Source organism: Nanorana parkeri, unplaced genomic scaffold (assembly GCF_000935625.1).
Source record: "Nanorana parkeri isolate BGI_ZX_2015 unplaced genomic scaffold, ASM93562v1 scaffold277, whole genome shotgun sequence".
NCBI classification, from domain to species: domain Eukaryota; kingdom Metazoa; phylum Chordata; class Amphibia; order Anura; family Dicroglossidae; genus Nanorana; species Nanorana parkeri.
Genome location: NW_017306545.1, coordinates 821,793 through 844,406, shown reverse-complemented (window position 1 = coordinate 844,406; position 22,614 = coordinate 821,793). Strand labels below are relative to the sequence as shown.

Here is a 22,614-nt window from a genome sequence, read left to right as displayed (position 1 = left end):
TGATGGTTGGAGGTGGGGTTATATGGGATTGGTTTAGAGTTAGTTTGCCAGTGTCCAAACCTCCTGAAGGCAGCACTGTAAGCCAAATGTCTAAATCCTAGTTTACACAGGCAGTAAAATTGCTTGATTAATGTGCCGCTTTACTGCCCCCCAGTCGTCCACTACAGTGTTAGCACTGCGACCACACAGTGCTGTATACATTGTTGTGGCAAAAAATATACAGCATGTCGCTTTTGACAGCCAGTGCCGCTTGTCAAATGCAGCAATCGGAATAAATTGGACCATGCTGCAACTGCGTAAATACGCGGTTAGGCGTGCTATTTCAATAGATAACCCCATTGGGATTAAAATTGAAAAAAAAAAACCTGCATTTAGGAGGCAGCAGTATGGGCTCCTGAACGCCAAGCAGCTGCTGCTTCACTGCCCTCTGAAAAGCGATCCACCATTGATTGCTTTTCAGAGGGCAGTGGAGAATGCTGCCTGTCTGAACAAAGCTTTATAATGAATACATTCCTGTGTCCGTTAATGGACTTCACGGAAAAGTTTTCATGGTGAGTTTTTTCTTCTTCTTGGGCATCAGGTTTTTTCTCTGGGTCCTCCCTCTGGTCAAGTTGGCATGTTCCCCTATTAGAAAAGGGGTTTGGACTTATCTGGGGTCAGATTCAGCCATTGGATCTTCAGGCCGCTTTTGGGCTCTAGACAATCCCCAGTTCTGTTTTGTTGGCCCTGTTAGCCATTGTTGCTGTTTGCCCACCCTCAGTTGGACTGTTTTTGGATGTCCTGACGGTGTATGACTTTCTGTGTTCCTCAATGGATAATAAAGAAAGTAGGATTTGCATACTCGCTGTAAACATTTTTTTGGGGGGAGTCCATTAGGAGACAGAGGTCCTACCTCTCTCTGTTTGTGATTATGCTCTGGGTACTGTTTCTACAAACCGGCATGCTGGGTAGAGGAAAAGTTATCTTGGAGTGGCCTACGGATTTATTTATTTTTTGTTTGCATGTGTCAAAATTATTCTGTAGGTGGAAGTATAACCTGACAGTACATGACTTCCGGTGTACATGACTAAGAAAACGTTTTTATAGTGAATAAAAAAAAAACTTTTTGGGATAGACTAGGAAGTGGGTAAAAGCATTCTGTGTGATATATACATACACCTATTATTTTACTAAAAGTATTGGGACACCTGCCTTTACACGCACATGAACTCTTATGGCATCCCAGTCTTGGTCTGTAGGGTTCAATATTGAGTTGGCTCACCCTTTGCCGCTATAAACAGCTTCAACTCTTCTGGGAAGGCGTCCACAAGGTTTAGCAGTATGTCTATGGGAATGTTTGACCATTCTTCCAGAAGCGTATTTGTGAGGTCAGATACTGATGTTGGACAAGAAGGCCTGGCTCGTAGTCTCCGCTCTAATTCATCCCAAAGGTGTTCTATCGGTTTGCGATCAGGCCTCTGAGCAGGCCAGTCAAGTTCCATGTCTTTATGGACCTTGCTTTGTGCACTGATGCACAGTCATGTTGGAACAGGAAGGGGCCATCCCCAAACTGTTCCCACAAAGTTGGGAGCATGAAATTGTCCAAAATGTCTTTTGTATGCTTATGCCTTAGAGTTCCCTCCACTGGAACTGAGGGGCCAAGCCCAACCCCTGAAAAACAACCCCACACCATAATCCCCCCTCCACCAAACTTTACACTTGGTACAATGCAGTCAGGCAACTACCGTTCTCCTGGCAACCACCAAACCCAGACACGTCCATCGGATTACCAGACAGAGAAGTGTGATTCGTCACTCCAGAGAACACGTCTCCACTTCTCTAGAGTCCAGTGGCGGCGTACTTTACACCACTGCATCCGACGATTTACATTGCACTTGGTGATGCAAGACTTGGATGCAGCTGCTCGGCCATGGAAACCCATTCTATGAAGCTCTCTACGCACTGTTGTTGTGCCAATCAGAAGGCAACACAAAGTTTGGAGGTCTGTAGCTATTGACTCTGCAGACAGTTGGCGACTTCTGCACACTGTGCACTTCAGCATGAGCTGACCCCGCTCTGTCATTTTACGTGGCCTACCACTTCGTGGCTGAGTTGCCATTGTACCCAGTTGCTTCCACTTTGTTATAATACCACTAACAGTTGACCGTGGAATATATAGTAGCAAGGAAATTTCACGGAACACTTGAATCCAATGATTTGGAAGGGGTGTCCCAATACTTTTGGTAATATAGTGTATGTATATAGTCTCTTCCTATCATCAAGTCATCCTTCAGATTTTCTGTCCAGGACACCATTCACTAAAGCTGCTCTATGTGCCGCAGGATCACCAGTTCTGTCCAATTGTAGTGTCAGCCACGATCACACTGACATGATTAGGTCTGGTTCTGCATTCTACATAAAGATGTTGAACTGTGATGAGAAGTGGCTTCGGGACACTAGTCATATAGAGTAAAGGAAGCTTGTGAGATGAAGAATGTTAAAATTTCCACCCTATTTCTATTAGGGATGCACCGATAACGGTTTTACGGTATAGAGTACGAGTACCGATACTTTGCTTTCGGTACTCGTCGATACCGAGTACCTATACTGGTGCTTCCGCTGACATGGAGCCAGCTTCTCGGGCAATCTGATTGCCCTCAGAAGCTGGCTCCATGTTGTCTAACCTGCTTGATTGAGCTTGGCTGGGAAACCGGCTTCACAGCCAATCAGCATCGGGCCGGGAAGCTAGCTCCATGCTGATTGGGCTAGCCAATCTGCGTCGAGCCGACTGTTCGGCTAGCGCAATGCTGATTGGCCAGGAAGCCGGCTTCCCGGCCAATCAGCACGGAGCCGGCTTCCCGGCCAATCGGGAAAATCAGAGGCAGGTCATTACTTGCCGCTCCAGCTTCCTGATCACACGGGAAGCTGGCTCGATGTTCCCCTACGGCACTGCCGGTCAGAGGAAATCTTCCTCTGACCGAAAGTTCCGGTATCGGAGGTAGGTATTGGACCATTTGGGAGAGTACGAGTTCTCTGCCAAATACTCGGTATCGGCACCGATACTAGTATCGGTGCATCCGTAATTCCTATCCCTCTAGATTAAATGAGCACGTAACCCATGTAATGGGTACTTTTTTTTTTTTTAGCAGCGTAGAGGGGAGCTTTAAGGGTGTGTGTCACATGTTTTTTGTAGTTTGACAAAAGTGCCTGACGGCTTCCGAGAAATATAGCAGTTCGTCCATTCTTGGCATTTTTGTTATGTAGAGGAAAATACGACAATGTAGCTTGCGGCATCTCCGGTTGTAGGCGATAGTGAACAGTGAACATATTTTTTCCTCTTGTCCTTGACGTAAGGATTTGCACAAAACATAATTTAAGAGTATGTAGGCAGGAAAAATGTTCACGTTCGGTGGGGTTCCAGTTTAATAATTTTTCTCCCAGCCACATGGTGAGAACATCATCTCTCCTAAAATGAAATGCAGCGCTAAGTAATAACTTTTTATGCATGATAAGCATCCAAATACAAACCTGCTGGTTTTCTGCTTTTCATTTTCTTTTTCTTTCTCCTTTGCGTAAAGCCTCCTGTCGGGGTCTCACAACATGATCAATATACTCAATATCATTTTTTTTTCATGCAGTAATTATCTCAATGTGATATTATTGCAGCACAGTATTTCTTTATTAACTGAAAGATGCGGGTGATTTGTATACAACCAGCTGATCCCATTCCGGATGAAGGTGCTCCATGGTAAAACAGTGGAAACCGTTTATTTTAAGTAAACTATTCAGAGCACAGGCGGTGTGTTCGTATTGTCAGGCTTTGAAAACCTGTGCTGTATGATTTTATATCATCTGTTTTTAACAATGTGCAGTATGTATTCTAATCGCAATATTTTATTCCTGGTTGTGCACAAACGGTTTTGAATTTAGATAAAAAGTATGAGTACTTTATTTACTTAAAGCATAACTCTAGGCATAAATAGCACAATACAAATGAATAGCTCATTAAAAGATAAAAAAAACAAAACCAGCTTTTCCTGCAATATTCAGCTTCAGGCCAGAAATGTTCCCCTCAATACTTTATTCTGCCACTAGATGTCCTCCATCTAAAGGCCAGCATCAGTCAGTCGACTTCCTCTGAGCCCATGTCTCCTGGACCCACCTCAGCCTGTTAGTAGACAGTGAAAGAAGCAGCAGCACAGTGATGCGTTCATGTCTGTGTCACTCTTCCTATTAGTGTCAACACATAAACTGATTGGCTCCTCATACTGCTTTCTTTTTTTTTTTTTTTTATCATTCGGGTTTTGCCAACAGATTTACAGTTATGTCATTAAGATAAACAGAAGTAGTATAAACATTTCATAGTACAACCAATTCAGCCGTGTATAAAACAGACCTAACGAGGCATATCACCAACATAACAGTACAAGAGAAATATTCTATTTTTAACCGCCACATTATAGTCTAGGGGTGACAATCCTTTGGGCATCTAGTCCCAGGAATAGGGCGCGAGGATCGGTAATCATGAGGGGCGGAGTATCATGTGCTAATTATTAATAAGAATGAGAAAAACAAGCAGCGAGTGGGGGGTTTGGAAGGAAGGTGGGGAGGGAAGAGAGGGGACAATGTTAGGATGGGTGGAATAAGGGGAGGGAGTTTCTCTGAGGGTTGGGCCAAGACCACATAAGTCAATAAATTAAGGGCTTTAACTAATATGGAAAGCGATTTAAGATCCACTGGTAAGTAGTGTGTGGTCCAAGGTTCCCCGGTTTTGTGAAATTTAGGTAGCCCATCATTTAGGATGGCAGCTGAGTTTTATCTGTTTCAATAGGATGTAGTAGTTGGTAGATATTACCACTAGCTTGTCGCCCAGGCATAAATCCCACTTGGCCTTTAGTGATTAGGGTAAAGCTGGCCATACACCTATAGATTTTTCTGGCTGTCAAAATATCTGAACAATCTGATTGGATGCAGGCATTGTTTAGGTATTTTGAGAGCCTGTGGGGCCGTCTATCAAGATACGGAAGCTTGGCCCAGCAGGAGATTCCTCCATCCACACAGTTTAGCGTAGATGGTGGAATCTGTTGCACTTTTTCCATCTGACCATAGAAAATCTGCAGATCTATATGAGTATGGCCAGTCTAAGCATACCCGTATTCAAGGGAGTGGCAAGGATTTTATGCAGATTTTTGACATCTGAGATAAGTGATAAAGGTCTGTAATTGGTCCAGTTTGTGTCATCTATAGCAGTTTTGGAAGCATGCTGATAGCTGATGTAAGAGATTCAGGTCATGGGTTTGTGTCTTTCAACAAACTGTTGGAGGAGACTAGGGCTGCAACCAACTAATCGATAATGAGAATAGTTGTCTATTCTCATTATATCTTAGTTGGTTGGATCCCCTAGCTCTCTGCTGGGAGGAGGGCACAGCAAGCACTGGCTGGGTGCAATAGCCAGCCTGCTATTGGCTACTGCAATTTGAAATGGCCAATAGCAGGCTGGCTATTGCACTAGCCGACTATGTGCTGTATTTAAATTTAGCTGCCATCTGCGGAATCTTGCCGCTTGCAGCTGTCATTTCCTGGATGAAGCTATTCAAGCTCCATGTGCTTAAAATACAATTATTAAAATTTTTAAAAAATATGGGATAAAGTAATTTTCAGTTTTGGCCTGACACATTCTGCTGCAGGAGGTGCGGTGCAGTGCCATTCATTTCAATTGCACCCCAAACGCGCCTCCCACCCACAGTGTGATCACCCGCACTGGAACACACGGTACCGCAGTGCGATTGCAAAACATTGTGCATGCAGTTTTAATCAAAAGTAAACTTTGATTAAACAAGAGAGCATGGAGCCGGCCTCCCGGCCAATCAGAAAGCAGGGCGTCGCGTCCTTACACGGCGCCCGGCTTCTTGATTGGACGGTACCGGACGAAGGCCGCGTTCTCACTGGAGAGGCCCCGGGGGTGACAGGCTGCACTAACCTTACTAAGGTAAGAGGGGACTTTCTTGTTAATCGGGAAGCCGGGTGGCAACTCTTTACACGCTTCCTGGCTAATCAGGAAGCCAGGTGGCGAGTCATTACACGCCACCTGGCTTCCTGAATGGGACTTCCGTTACTCGGTAATTGGTATCGGCGAGTAGCGAAAAAAAATTATCGGTACCAAAATACCGGTATCGGTGCATCCCTACTTACAACCATCGCGCGACTTTCGTTGCGCGATGGTTGTAAGGTGATTCAAATTCCGTACGAACTGACCATCTTGAACAGGCAGATCGTACTTGCGATCATCGCAAGCCCTCCCCGCTGAGGGGAGGACCTCCCATGTTTGCAGTGCTGAGCGAGCAGTGTGCGCTTGCGGCTTTCGTCTTGCAATCACGCTACCAACCCGCCGAAAATCCTACGATTTTTCAGCGGGATTTCTAGCGTGCTCGTAAGACGAAAGTCGTGCTACTGTACAGTAAATGCGGTCGCACGCTGCCCATACACCTGCCGATTATCGTACGATCGTGGGATCACCCGCGATTATTGTACGATAATAATCAGGTCTATGGGCACCTTTTTAGAGATCGGTTTTGGGCTTAAAATGTGACACTGAACTCAGGAGTTAGATCTTAAAAATGCATTCAAGTACCTCAACTATTAACCACAAATGTATCTTATTCATGTATCACTCGGCTGCAAATCCTCTCTGAATTGGTGCTGACACTGTCGTTTTTGCTGGAGGGTGGATACAAATAAGTAAACTAAATGTGAGATTGTAGTCATCACAGGAGGGAGCTTGGAGCGGTGGCTACTTCACAACGCACATAAGGACCATGTGGAACAAAAGTAGCCACCCTCCATACATAAAAATGGTGCAGCTTGCGTCATATTCATGTAATTACTGGTAGGGTGTATATTAATCTGCTGCAGAATTGCCTCAGACAAAATTTTGTCTGCAACAATACTTACATATGTGTCGCAATTTACTCCAGCATGGAAGAGATTTTATTTACCTCTGCTTTTCTTTTCACTAATATGGCGGTATTTCTTAATAAATATGTTGCAGCAGTAAAATAGTAAGAAAACTGTTGCATGGCTTTCATGAATTTGGTGTAGGATTTTCTAATGCGGGTATGACTCCAGTGTCACAAATGCTTTATTGAATCACCAATTATTGCAGGTTTAGTCATTTGTTTGTGTGATTATACTACATTGAGATTGGTCTACAAATACATAGAGTGCTACTGCAATGTTGGTGTATGCGAGGATCTGTGCCCTGTTTTTCTACCATATTCATCTTTTTTCCTTTTCAGATTGAAGTATTGCAGGAATCTCGTATGATGGTCCCAGACTGCCAACGCAGGCTAGAAGCAGCATACACAGATCTTGTGCAAATCCTAGTAAGTGCCAGTAGTGTCCTAGTCTTTTTGGACAGGTGATACAGTTTTTCACCGCTTCTGTTTGGTTTATTTGAAAAGAAAAAAAAATAAGGTAAAGGGGAAATTCAACCAAAGCCAAATTTTCTGTTTCGTATGGAGCCTTCTGTTATTCAAGACCAAATTACATTACACTGTATTCTAGGTGTGCCCACTTCATCTGTTTTCTACATGTACTTCTGATGTAAGCATGTTGACAGAGGATGCGGACATCATTGTTGCACCCTCTTTTTTTCCTGGTGGCCTCTGATTCTGTAAGAGGACTGCGAACCTTTCCATCTTTACCCCTTAAGGACAGAGGCCTTTTTTTCATTTCTTGTTATAATCCACATTTTAGGCCTGAAAATTATTTAAAACCCCAAAACATTATATATTTTCTGAAAGCCAAGACCCTATAGAATAAAATGGTGGCAGTTGCAAATTTTTATGTTGCACGACATTAGCGCAACTTATCACACCCAAATGTTTAGTGAAAAATGCACTTTAGTTAAATTTAGTGCCCCAGAACACTATAAAAAAACATTTTTTTGTTAAATATAAAAGATGAGGTTACAACGAGTAAATGGATACCCAACATGCCCAGGTTCAAAATTATGTGCATACATGAAACTAGGATGGAATTCAGTACCCCAAAAAGTCCATAGACGCTTTAAAAGCCCCTACAGCTCATCAGTTTAGAGATGCGTGTAAATATTGGCCCTAGAGTTATTGCTCTCACTCTGGCGTGTGCGGCGATACCGAACATGCGTAGCGCAATCATCGTTTTGGTAAGTAGGCGCACCGACACGTGTTTACATGATAGATGAAAGTAGTCACTCGCACTCCATGATAATAAAGTCAATGCTATTTATTAACTGAGATAACACACACATCTGCTTAGCGACGTTTCGAGACCATGCGGCCCCTTCCTCAGGCATCCGTTGTCACCACCGCATCCACCCAGTTGGATTTGGGGGGTTTTTCCGGTCAGGAGTGGGATGGGACGGGACGATTAAGTTGCGTGTTTACATGATGACGCGCATGCTCGCGGGGGACTTTAAAAAAAAAAATATTATTTTTACATTGAATTGACTATTACAAGCCCTCCATGTGATAGCATATTGGCAGTGACAGGTACTCTTTAAGGTAATGCTAGGGGTCCAAAAGACCCCCAGTGTCATCTTTACACTTTAAATAAGCTATTGAAGTGCAGATCGCACTTCAATATCTTATTGCTGGGCTTCAGGAGCCCAGCACTTACAGCTATGGGACCGGAAGTGATGCAATACATGTCACTCCCGGTCCCATAGAACGGGGAGACCAAGATAAATCACTTCTGAATTTTTTTCACCTTTTAATGTGACCTATAATCTTACAATGCAATTAAAAACAAACGGAAATCTTTAAAGGGGGGAAAATGTAAAATAAAAACCCTACAATAACGTGGTTGCATAAATATGCACACCCTTAAACTAATACTTTTTTGAAGCATGTTTTGATTTGATAGCATTCAGTCTTTTGGGGTAGGACTCTATTAGCTGGGCACATCTTGCCTTAGGAATCTTTGCCTGCTCTTCCTTGCAAAAGCGCTCTATATCTGTCAAATTGCAAAGGGCACCTCCTGTGCATGGCCCTCTTCAGGTCACCCACAGATATTCAATCTGCTTCTGGGAGTGACAGGTGTTGCGTACAGCCATGGGCAGCAGCCTGTACAAATCAGTGACAGACTATGGCTGTATGTATATGCCTGCAAATCCAAGCATTTTCCTCCATATCCCTGGACACAAACTCTCTGAATCCAAGGCCGCTCACCCATCCCCGTAAGGATGGAATATGTGGTTATATGCATACAGCCACAGCCTGTCATTGATTTGTACAGACTGCTGTACGCTACACGTGTTGCTCCTGGGAGCAGGAAAATCGGCCAATTTTTACGGTGTGTGGTTATTCAGGTCCTGTGATTGAACCCTTAGATAAACTTTAAAGATCCCAAAAAGGCTCCAAAGACTGATTTTCATTTTTTTGTAACAGTTTAGATAAACCTGCTGTGTGGCAAGCCAGCATTATGTAGCCATAGAAAGTAAAGGGGAAAAGAGCAAAGATTTCAGTGGCTCTGTTGTGAATTTCAAGATGAAATCCTCCACAATGCCTATAGCTACAGAGGTGAATGAAGAGTTGTTATAAAGTGCTTTTATTGTCTATTCACATACAATGCATCCTTTGTGGGTTTTTTGTCATTTATATTTAAAGTGAATGTAATTTAAATGTTGTTTTTGGTTTTTTTTTATTTATTTTAAAATAAGCTATATTTCTATAGGGAGGGGCGTTGATAGTACAGCGGCATTGAAGGGTTCTCTAGAGACATTATGTAACACTTTGGGTTTTTTTCTGACTCCAGCTCAAGCAGATAAGGGACATATGCAGTTTACTCCGCCATTGCCACTAGGATATTGAAGCTCTGAATCCAGATGTGCTCAGAGCTGAGCATTTCTGGATTCAGCCCAAGCAGATAAGAGTTCTTCAATCTCTCACCATCATGAAACTGGCCTGTAGCAAAACTGGGCTCTCGGAGGACCTGGAAGAAGGGGGCTGCGATTTGCAGCCGTGATTGTGATTTAACCCTTTTATTATCGTAATATGTTTTATGGCAGAGGGCCTCCATCACTGGGGGCTTATAGGATCCAAGCAGCAGTGCTGTGTCATATTCCTGTGATGTATATGCGCTGACTGTTTAATTCTGACTGCTATTCCTCTTTATGTAACATGGCATTCTGCTGTTTTTTTTTTGTTTTTTTTAGGAAAATGAAAAAGAATTGGAAGAGGCAGAAGAATACAAGGATGCCCGTGCCATGCTGGACTCCGTGAAGTTAGAAGCATAAATACTCTCCAAATTCCCCATTTTTATGCCTTGATATAATTCCACTGTCCTATCTCACAATTGGGAAACTGAATGCAATTCCACAACCTAAAAGTACAGGACATGTTTAAGATTCCAGTTCTGTAGCGTCAGGATCTTGAGAATAAATTGCTTTATATTCTAAAGATATGTAGTAGCGTACTTACTGGTGTAGTGAGGGGACAAATGTATCTCTCATTGTCTGCAGTGAAAGTAGTTAATGATGAAACAAGGAATGGTTTATAACAACATCATACGACACAAAAGGAGGAATAAACTGGTTATGTGAGAGTTAAACATTTGGAGTTGGTAAACTACTGCCCGCGGCTAACATTAGTCTGTGGCTTTTTACTTAACTCTTTTGCCTGAGCACACAACCACCTTATTAAGGGAGTCCTCTCTATCTCGGGCACACACTTCATGAGTTTGTTCGTAGACTATTTGCTATATATTCCATGACTGATCATTCATTATGTTTTAATGGACACACGTATGCTGTACTTATCATATAGCCGTGTAACTGGAAAAGATCATAGAACATTCAGAACTAGGACTTGTAGGAAGTAGGATGGGTGTGAAAGGGGCTGGAGAGTAAACTTTTTTTTTTAATTCAATCTCTGCACATAATCCAATGAATGATTCATCTTAAATAGCTTATGTCACGTGTTTCCTCCTTCGGGTCAGCAGCTTCTATAAACATATTGACTGCTTCGGGTCAGCAGCTTCTATAAACATATTGACTGAAGGTTGTAGTCAAACTTGTATGTGACACAAGAAGCAGGTGATTACTCTCTGCTTAGTCTCCTGGATTATAGGTAGATACATGAACCACTGGAATAGGGGCAAACGAGTTAAAGAAAGCCCATGCTGAAAGAAATGTAAATGATTTTGAAAATGTTGCTTTCGTTTCCTGCATTTATACTTTCTGTCACAGACCTGGGACAAGTATTCAGTAAACGGAGCCAAAAACCCCTAAGCTACAAAGATTTTTAAGCATCAGTGTCTCAAAGATTGTAGCCAATAGACCAGCTTGACAGCCAAACAAGAAGCCCTAGGTTTTTTAGAAGTCAGCAGTTGCAAGCAAAACTTACTCTCCTTTCTCAAATCCGACTGCTAATCTGGTGTGGATTCATTCTTTAATAATTAAATGTTTAATAAAATAAAGCCATTCAATCCAATCAGAGATATGTTAAGGCATTTTCACTCTCAGCTGTGGACATTTTCTATGGTCCGCTCCCCACAGTAGTATACCACATGGGCCAAGTCTGCTGCCTAGACTCTACTGTAATCAGATTGTGTCTGCACTACAGTCAGTCCTCAGGCTCAGCTCTGCTGTAGCTCACACTTTTTGAATCAGAGGTCCTCCTAAACATTTTTAACAACATGTGTTGGAAGTACAAGTCTAGTCTCTTGTTTACTAAGAAAGCCGTTGCAGGTCTTTAAGAACTTAGTTTATATAAATGCTTAACTTTGTGATGCTCAAAGTGTCTGGCACTTGCTTGTTCTCAACAAACTTTATTGAGTCCTTGTTATGGGGCTATAGCGTTTGACTATATACAAACCTACACTACCTGACTGTATAAACTGTCAGCCTTAAACATGATTGAAAATAAAATATTTGCCTTCCTATCCTTTCGTGACCACCTCTGTTCTTTTTTTAAAATTTTTGTTCTGTTACTTTTATTGTATGTTCTTCTTTCTACTTCTTGAACCCAAACTGCAGTTAATAATAGTAGTTAATCATTTGCCCAATGACTGTCAGCAGAAAAAGTGAAGCTCTCACCTAAATCTTTACCTTCTCCTCTGCACTGCCCCTTGCAGGCTCACAACTCCATGGATCAACACTGGTCTGCTTCAGGATTGAATTATGCCAGCTTCATTAAAACTATTTCCTGTGATCAAGGACTACAGCTTACAGCATTGCTGCAAAGGGTGGCATTCTGTGCAGAGGTCTGTATTAGCATTGGCTGATTCAGATAACCTCCAAAATGGCTGGATTTACTAAACGTATACTCACTGTGACTATTTACTATGTTTTTATAGCGGGTTTACAGTTGTGCTTACACGTTTGCAAAAGTACATGTGCCAAGAATATATTTTCCCACTGAATAGGACAGATTTACTAGTTGTTGACCTTTTTGAAGAGAATCGTTCGCTTTTCTGAAACTCCAGTTGCAGGACCACTTATTTAACCCTTTAGTGACTAAGAGATCTAAGAACTGCTTACGTTCACTCAGTGAGTTCTCATCTTACATAATATGAATTGAACATCCTATGTGCCTATGTAATACCAACTTATCAGCAGCAAGTGATCCTGCAGATAAGCCCAACAATTAAGACCGCTTGGCCTAACACAGTTTTATGCGGGTGGCAAATTTCCAGACTGCCCATCTACATACACTTTTAAGGTGCTCCGATATAGGGTTAATGTCATCGGTGTTCTGTAATCAAATGCTCCAAAGGACGTATTTCACCTTTTTAAAAATCTGTTTACAATTGGCATGGAAGTAATTGTAAATGTGGTTATTCGCCTGTTATGGAGTGATCAATGCAACGCAACACTGTGTCAAGGCTACTATTATTTGAGTAGCAGCTATCAAAAAAAGTGCTTGCTGCTATGTTCAGGACAGTCTGGACATATGAACTCAGATGAGTGTCCCCAGCCCTGTGTTCCCTAGATGTAAAACTCATCTGCCACTGAAGTGGAGAAAGCAATGCTGCAGTTAATTAACAGCTTTCACATTACATTGCCTTTCCTGGCATCCCTCCCAGCAGCAGATTTGAAAGTTTTGGAGCAACTTTAAAAATCTACATGAATAGTTATTTCATGTCACAATATATAGCAACAGTTTAAGGTGTGTTTTTTTTTTTTTTTTATTGTTCCTTTAAATCATTTTAAAGCAGTCATGAGTTCCAGTAAAGTGACTTCCTAGGCTGAAAAGGGCATTCTGGAAAACTGGTGGCATCAGTTGCAGGCTGGAGGAAGCATTTCCTCAGTCTCCCCTCCTCCACAGATTGCACTGATTGTAATGCAAGGCTGGAGGAAGCATTTCCCCAGTCTCCCCTCCTCCAGAGATTGCACTGATTGTAATGCAAGGCTGGAGGAAGCATTTCCTCAGTCTCCCCTCCTCCAGAGATTGCACTGATTGTAATGCAAGGCTGGAGGAAGCATTTCCTCAGTCTCCCCTCCTCCAGAGATTGCACTGATTGTAATGCAAGGCTGGAGGAAGCATTTCCTCAGTCTCCCCTCCTCCAGAGATTGCACTGATTGTAATGCAATGCTGGAGGAAGCATTTCCTCAGTCTCCCCTCCTCCAGAGATTGCACTGATTGTAATGCAAGGCTGGAGGAAGCATTTGCCCTGGCTTCTCTCCCTGAGGAGCACTCTAACACTGCAATCTTATAGGAGCAGCAGCAGCAGAGGCTGATCTGTCAGACATTTGTGAACATAGCTTAGAACTGCACAGACACAAGGATTTGCATGATGCAAGGTTGCCAGTCACTGCCCCTGAATGAGAAGTGCATGTGCGCTGGCTTTCATGAATTATGGTAGAATATAAAGAATTTCTTGTTTTGTATCAATGGAAAAAACTTCAGTATTCAGCCTTTTTCTTTCTCTCCTAAACAGTGGCTGAGAGGGCCTGGGTGACCATCTCTGATTTGCCCAGGCTCAAAAGTACAGAATTGTGTGGTGCTTGTAGCAAAATCAGACATCCCAGGCAAGACCCCACCAAGGTTTGGAACAGAGGGACTGAAAGACACATTGCACACTCTATTCGGATGGCAAAGTGGGTGATCTGTGAGTACACAGTACACTTTTCCACGAACAGAAATGCACAAACTGTGAAGGTCAGTTAGGCCCCATTCACACAGAGTGACACTTCCCGACAGGATAGCGCGACTGTTCGGGCAACGATCGCGCGACCTTCACCATCAGGCTGCATGCAAAAAGAGAAAAATCGCACGACATCCACGGAAAAAAGGGTCCTGCACAAGCGACAGGCAACATGCAGCTGTAGAACAGCTCCATTGAAAATAATTGGACGGCGGCTTCTCGCGATATCGCGCGGCAAATATGCACAAAATCGCGCGATTAAATGCTCAGTGTGAATGGGCACTAACACTGCAAGACCAACCAGACTGCAGCACTTTGGAACCTTTGATTAAAAACAAATGCATTTCTGGCAGTCATAAAAATCATGTGTGGGTGGCTATGTGCTGCCACTGACACCCCTGCTTCTAGGTTTCACCCAATGCTTGCTGTGCAGATGTCCTGTCCTGCCTGTTTGGTAACAAAATCAGTCACCCCTGCTATCAATGTGGTCACCTGAAGCTTTCGCCATATGCTTGGATCCCAGTGACAGGGGAATTTATCAAAATTGGAGCAGGCAAAATCTGGAGCAGTTGCCCATGGCAATCAATCAGCTTCTTTGTTCAGTTAAGATTTGAAAATGAAAGATAGAAGCTGATTAGTTGCCATGCACAGCTGCTCCAGTTTTGATAAATTCCCCTCTGTGACTTTTAAGACTATAATCATTTCTCATACATGCTGTAAGAGCCACTAAGTATGAACTACTAATTTTGTAAAAATTATAGATTGTATTAAAGGCCGATATAATAAACACAAACTATCACATGTTTGTAATATTTAAAGCATACACCAACAGGAATGCCAGACCAAAATTGCAAGAGTTCAAATCCCTTTATTGGCTTGCAATACAATGTCCTATGCGTTTCTGGGGCCAAAAACCTCCCCCTTTATCAGGGCTAAAAGAAAGTATAAACATATTATGGACATTTACAGTAATTATCTATATGCTTAAAAAAAACATAAAAATATCTAATGATGTACACAATCATAAAATCACTTTGAAACAACAAGAAGCACATTCATAAAACCGAATATGAATTGGTAAAAATTGTTCTGTGGAGATGATCCCTATTTTTTTGGACCTGCACAGTAATTATTATTATTATTATTACATAGTATTTATATAGCGCCAACAGTTTGCGCAGCGCTTTACAATATAAGGAAGACATTACAGTTACAATACAATTCAAGACAAGATGAAAAGACAATCCCAGGAACTCTAGAATTCTGTTGCGTGTCTGCACGAAATGTCAGTTTTGGAAACAGGTACATGAATTTGGAGCAGGCACCGCCATTTGCAGTGCAGGACACTTCGTCCTCAGTAAGGCTGAGCTGAATAAAATCACAGGCTCAGTGTTACTGACCTCTCTGCCCAGCCACTGCACCTATCACACAGGCAGACGCAGCAGCCAATGGCTTATGTTGTTGGTGGCTGACCCCATTTGTTAAAGTGGGGGGACATTTGTTGGCCTTCATGCCCATCTGGATCCAGGACATTTCCAATGCTTGGGTCAAGAACTTTGTGTCTAGAGGCTACAAAATACAGTTTCAGTCTCTGCCCCGCCTTGCTTCATGTCATCCAACCTGCCAGCTTCTCTGAAAAGGATAGATCTTCACATTGCCCTCAAGCTGCTCCTTGCTCAGGGAGTATTATTATACAGGATTTATATAGCACCAACAGTTTGCACAGCGCTTTACAATATAAGACATTACAATCACAATACAATTCAAGACAAGATGGTAAGGAGTGCCCTGCCCGTGATAGCCTTTGTTCCAGAACAGGTAAGGTTCCAAGGTTTTTGCACAAACCTTTTTACAGTCCCCAAAGAAAAAGTGGACATTCGTCCCATACTGGATCTCTATGTCCTCAATAAGTTCCTTCAGGTTCAAACATTTTGTATGGAATCTACCCGGTTGGTCATTGACTCACCTGGGAGGTTTCCTGACATTTGTGGACATAAAAGATCCCTATGTACACATCCTTTTTTCAGCCTATCAACAATATCTGGATTTTCCTGTGGGCTCACATCACTATCAGTTTGTTGCCCTTCCCTTTAGCCTGTCCACTGTACCTCTGGTCATCACCAAGGTGCTAGCTCCTGTCCTCCTTCTTCTCAACTTCCCAATGTGGGATATCTGGATGACCTCATGTTGGAGGAACAGTCAGTTCAGGTTTTGTCTGCCAATCTGGATTGGACCATGCAGACCCAGAGGAAATTAAGATGGATCCTCAACCTTAAGAGGTCGGTGCTGAAGCCAACACATACCCTGGAATATTTGGGCCTAACTTTGGATACAGTGCTATCCAAGTTCTTCCTTGCCCTGGACAAGCTTCAGTCTCACCACTACCATGCTCAGACCTATGGTCCAGGAGCCACCCAAGCATTCGCTTTTGCATGAGGATTTTGGGCCTGATGGTGGCCTCCTTTATGCAGTTCCTTACGCAGTTTCAGTCCAGACCCTTGTAACTCAATATTCTGACAGCCTGGGACAAAGTCTCTAGATCTTCCCATATGTAGGGCTATTTGGTTGGTTGTTCATTGTTGGACCTCTGGCTGTGGCTTACAGGAACCATCGAGGGACACCAGAAGTCGCACAACTCAAAGAAAAGTGGACCTGAAGCTCTAGCCTGGGCAAAACTTCACATTCCTGCTCTGACTGCCATGCACATTCCAGGCTTGAGAAATTTGCAGACACTCTTCCTTAGTCAAAATGTCTGGAATTCAGAGAATGGTCCCTCCATCTGGAGATGTTTCTAGATTTTTGGTGCATGTGGGGGATGCCAGACATGGTCCTCGTGGTCTCAAGATTCAACAACAAATTGGACAGGTTAGTTGCCAGGAACAGGGATCCTTGTGCCTTTGTAGTAGATGCTCTGTTGACACCATGGGATCATTTTAAAGTGATCTACACTTTTCCCCCCGTTTCTCCCTCACCTGCGACAGAATTGAGCTACAAAATATATTACCTTGTCTTCCCTCAAGCAAGGTTCCCTTCTCGTTTCTAGCTCATCTGCAAGGAGTATATCTGAGTTGGTGGTCTTATTCTGCAAGGAGCCCTTCCTTGTGTTGCAGAAGGATAAGGTTGTTTTGATTGAAGCCTAAAGCTGGCCATACACCTAATGATTATCTGCAGATTTTCTATGGCCAAATGGAAAAAGTGCAACAGATTCCTTCATCTACACTAAAATCTGTGGATGGAGGAATTTCCCGCTGGGCCAAGCTTCAGTATGTTGCTAGTCGGCCTCACTGGCTCTCAAATTACCTGAACAGTCTGGATGCAGGCATTGTTCAGGTATTTTAAGAGCCAGCGGGGCCGACTAGCAAGATACTGAAGCTTGGCCCAGTGGGAGATTCCTCCATCCACACAGTTTAGCGTAGATGGAGGAATCTGTTGCACTTTTTCCATCTGAACATGGAAAATCTACAGATGATCTATAGGTGTATGGCCAGCTTTAGGCCTCCTTTCTTCGTAAGTTGGTTTCCAGCTTAACCAGGATAATGTGCTTCCCTCTTTTTGTCCTGTCCCTAAATATCCTAAGGAGATATTTTCGCTCTGTCTCAAAATGGTTCATGATGTTCAAATCTATCTCTCTGCTACAGTTTCTTTTGAACACCTGGACTTACTCTTTGTCATACCTAAAGGTCTCCACAGGAAAAACGCTGCCTCTTGCTCCACTATCTTCTGGTGGACAAGGCATCTCATCATTTCAGGCAACAGTTTAACCCTTTTGCTGCTGCCAATGTTTGCCATATGTGGGGCCCTGTAAGCAGACTGCTTACATGTGTAAAGCTGACTTCTGGTTTTACACTGCAAGTGATACCAGTGGCTGTAAAGCCACTGATGACTTCATTCTGTTCTGAAATGTGTGCCTCCCTTCGCTGATCTCCTCCCTGCAGAATAAACTGGGAAACGACTATGATTTTTTCACTTCCGGTTTCTGTATTGTACAATTTTTTGATCCGCACTCCTTCATAATTTAAGTGTCTTCCTACATAGCTGTGTATTATACTGAAACACAATATAAACTTATGAAACAAAAGCTATAACATTGTGCTCCTGAATGTATGTGACCTGTATAGACAGTATTGTGAAAAAGTGCAACAAGGTACAAAGTGTTGGTGAATTATATATCTCCACTCAAAGTCCTTCAAATATACCACAAACGTCTTTGTCCATGACCGTGCTCTCCCTCTTCTCAGTGAACTCAATGGGGTTTGTGTGACCTAGTAAATATGCACAGGTCAAGGCATAAAAACAAAAAAGGCTTATAGGGCAAAAAACTTTATTCCATATAACATTTAATAAAATAATTGCACTTACATCTTTTTGTGCTGCGTCCAGCACAGATCAGGGTCAGAAAAAAAAAGCTCTGATTGTATACGTCTCTCAGATTATCAAAGCGCAAGTGACATCAGCAGGCCCCCTGACGTGTTTCGTCATTACACAAATTTCTCAAGAGTGATCCGGTTTCTGAGAAATCCCCAACCACAGAAGCCGGGGAGGAAGCTGATCAAGCGCAATCTGTGCTTCAACTTCATTGAATGAACGAGTTGATTGATTGAATGACCCAAAACACACAACTGAAAGCATCCAAGAATGGCTGAGAACAATGGACTATTCTGAAGTGGCCTTCTATAAGCCTTCATCTGAATCCTATTGAACATCTATGGAAAGAGGTGAAACATGCAGTCTGGAGAAGACACCCTTCAAACCTGAGACAGCTGGAGCTGTTTGCTCAAGAACAGTAGGCCAAACTACCTGTTGGCAGGTGTAGAAGTTTCATTGAGAGCTACAGAAATAACTTGTTTTGCTGTGATTGCCTCTAAAGGTTGTGCAAAAAATAAATGATGGGTCTCGTAATTTTTGCCCATGCAATTTTCATTTTTTTAATTTAAAATATTCTGTTGAATCAAAAAATCAAAAGCAAAGTCTAGTGTTCAGGTTCAATATTTTTATCATATTTTTGAAAATATAACAATATAAAACCGTTATAAGAAGGCAAACATGAGAACATATTCAAGATAAAAAGTATTGTAAAAAAGCATAAATATACAGAGCATTTCAGTACAAAAAAGGTGCTAAAGGCATAGTCCACGTTATAGTATTGATAGGCAATAACACTTCCTAATAATGAAAGCAGACCAGTTAATCAAACAAAGAACACAAACGTCTAGCCAGTGAGAGAGTATCCAGCTTAAGGGGAACACACAGGGCTAAACTATATAACCCAAGCAGAGAGGGCCAGCAACACTTAAATAGAAAGATGTGATGGTAAATGGGTCACAGAATGTTATACATTAGGAAAAATCATCACGTATAGGCCCCAAGGGGTAAATTCTTATCATATAAAGTGCTATGATGATAAAGTTCCGGATAAGGAAAAAAGAAATGCCATTTATACAGGAGAAAGTGCAGACATGAAGAGGAAAGAAAGAGGGCGATAATTGCAAAGTGGGGGAAGAAAAGAGTGAAAGAGTAGACATCAAGATAAGAGAAAAGAACAAGCGGTGATGTAAAAGCTTTAGCTCTGGATGGAGATAAAGAGGCACCCCCCGGGATTAGCCCCCAGGGGCATCACAAGTTATACACAGTATCAGTTGCAATCAGGTTTGCCAGATACGCAGAAAGTGTCTGTGTCGGTCAAGTAGTATACATGTTAGGCGTTTGTTTGACCTGAGAGAAGGAGAGTAATAGTTTTTTCCAATTAGAGGCAATAGTTAGTTTGGCCCCCAATAATATGTGGTAAATCAGGGCCTGTTGATATTTGGTGAATCCTGGCAACGCCTCATGGAATAGCTCCACCCACGGGGTTTTAGGGGCACGGTGCCTGTATAATGAACTCAATAGCCGAAATACTCTGATCCAGAAGGAAGACACAAATGGGCAAGTCCACCAAGTATGCAGTAAGTCACCCCGGGTGTGACACCACCTAAAGCAAGCATCAGAACTATCCGAGTGCATATGAGCTATCCTTGAGGGGACCGCAAAGTCTAATTTTCATAAAATAGGCAATAAACAATAATGTATGCAAATGACTTCTGTCAGTTTTAAGTTATTTTAGAGAAAATTGTTGGTTCTTCTTTATTCGTGAAACGGAATCAACAAATTTGCCCACGGCTTTAATTTAAACTGACTATATTCAGAATAAAGGTAGTTTACTTGGAAACAATATTTTCCAAAGCAAAGCACAAGCGACTTCCAGTAAACCCATACAAGGATACTGCCGAGCCATCTGTAAGGTAAAATGGCAGCTCACAAATCAACAGGCTATGTATTTCATGTGCCGCCGTAGACTTCTATGTGCCTGTGAAGGTGTGAACGGAGCCAAATAGTGACTAGTTTAAGAACTTTCATTTAAAACAATGTACTCAAATGGTAAACTATTCCTGTACAACATTCACTTTGCTGTGCAGTTCTAACTGTGTAAAAATGATATTTTAAAAGGCATATGCTTTCAAATACTAAATATTGCCTCCCTCTCCAGGGATGTATACAGAACAGTATGATTTCCATCTATGCCATAATTTATGTTTTACTTGCAGCAGCCATAGATTTAGCAAGCAGTGCTTTAGGTGTAATACTGTTCATTGGTGTGTACAGGCATAACTGCTGCCTCTGGGCAGCATATGTAGATAAAGCAATAGATAAGGGAGGCATCTTCTTGTCTTGTAAAATGTCACTTATTTTTGTAGGCATGGAAGCTTATCTGCCTGGGTTGATGGATCTTAAAATAATAGGAATTTTCTTTTTATGTTTTTAAACTCCAGTCTGCCCCGGCAAGCCATCATTCTTCAATAATCAGTAACGTTTTATGAGAGAATAAATTGGTTCAGTAAATTATATTATTCTTGAAAGTGTAGAAATGAAATGTGGCGGATTCGGAAACAGCGCTCCTTAAGTTTTTCCGGTGTTGCGGTGCTTTCAAAGCGATCCAATTTCGGCACTGATTTCCATCCTGTTTCTTAGCCCATAACTTGATTTGTAAGTTTCCCTATGCTAAGCTCTATGAAATATATTTAACCTGAAATGTTTTTGGTATATTCAAGCAATAACTAAGTAATTTCGCTATGTGCTTGACAAAGTTTAAACGGTTGTAGAAACTGTTGCTTTTCTTTACTGTTTTGTGAAGTTCAGCTTCAGAGGCCCACGTAAAGCAGCACCCCAGGCAAACCGCTAAATAAACAGCGGGAATACTGTACACACACAGCAACAGCCTAACTACATTTGTATTTCTTTTCACAATTATATAAACTTCATAGACAGGAAGGTGCAGTTTTTTATGTTTAGCCTTTACAGCATCCTGTGTGATACATTGCTGCCCCATCAAGAACTTTATTCTTATCCTTTTGATAACTCCTTGCTCTTCATTATGTTGCTTTTCTAGATCGCTTCTCTTTTTTTTTTTAAATACTGTTTATTAAATTTTCTATAAGAAATACAAGGTATACCTAAATCTCGCACCGAAGTAAGGGTACATGCTTAATACAACAAGTAATTAAATATAACAGTCGCACACTCAGAATCCGCATCCCTCACCCCCAACCCGAGAAGCGTGTGCCAGATCGGGACCCAAGGCAACATATAAAAGTAAGGAAAATCGACTATGTTTCCACCGAGTGCAAGGGTACGCTGTCATTCCCCGGACCCACAGTGAAGAGATGAAGGGAACCATTCAGGAACTTAAAGAGGACTGCGGATCAAGAGAACGCCAGCGCAGCCGGATGCAAGGCCAGGTGCCACGAGGGATATTCGTGATGAAAAATAAACAAAAGGGATAACATCTGTGTAGCAAGGAGTATCTATATCATCTCAACACTGTTGAATACTGGCATTTCAAACCAAATCAATCCAACATCCTGAGACCTTATCAAGCTCCCTCGGGCATCCCCTGCTAAGGTAGGCTGCCTTGTATAAATGCAGAGAAGAGTCAACGATGCCCCTCCAATCCGCCAGAGAAGGGGGATCTCTCCGCTTCCAGTACAGGACCACTAGCTTCCTCGCAGAGAACAGCAGCACCTCAATCAGTTTGCGCAAGGCGATGGTAGGAGCACCCTGTTCAGTGAGCCCCAGTAAACACATGGGGAAAGTTAATGGGATAGGGTGTGCCGTCCCCTGCGAGATAAAGTCAGTAACCAATTTCCAGTACCCTACAATCCCTGGACAGTCCCAGAAAATGTCACGGAAGTCGGCAGGTTGTGCCAAGCAGCGCCAACATGAGAAAGAGGCATCGCGATGGATCCTTGCAAGCCGTGCAGGTGTATAGTGAACGCGATGCAGGATTTTAAATTGTATGAGTCGGTCCCTAACAGACACCAAATGGGAGAAGGGGTAGTCCCATACTTCTTCCCAGGCATCGTCCGAGAGATCCGGCACATCTAATACCCACTTCAGCTTGCAAGGGAGTCTATGAACACCAGCAGTATCTGATAAGGCCCGGTATATCATTGATAGAGGTTTCCGTATACTATT

General features: G+C 42.5%; 1 protein-coding gene across 1 annotated transcript in view; it reads left to right on the top strand.

Moving 5' to 3' along the window:
• The window catches only part of TBCA (tubulin folding cofactor A), a 49,126-nt gene extending 38,708 nt beyond the window's left edge, over positions 1-10,418 (top strand). The window contains exons 3-4 of the mRNA XM_018557275.1: positions 7,275-7,361; positions 10,175-10,418. Of these exons, the coding sequence (XP_018412777.1) occupies positions 7,275-7,361; positions 10,175-10,255 (168 nt within the window). The 3' untranslated portion in view covers positions 10,256-10,418. The remainder of the gene's footprint in view (positions 1-7,274; positions 7,362-10,174) is intronic.
• Positions 10,419-22,614: the final 12,196 nt, after the last annotated feature.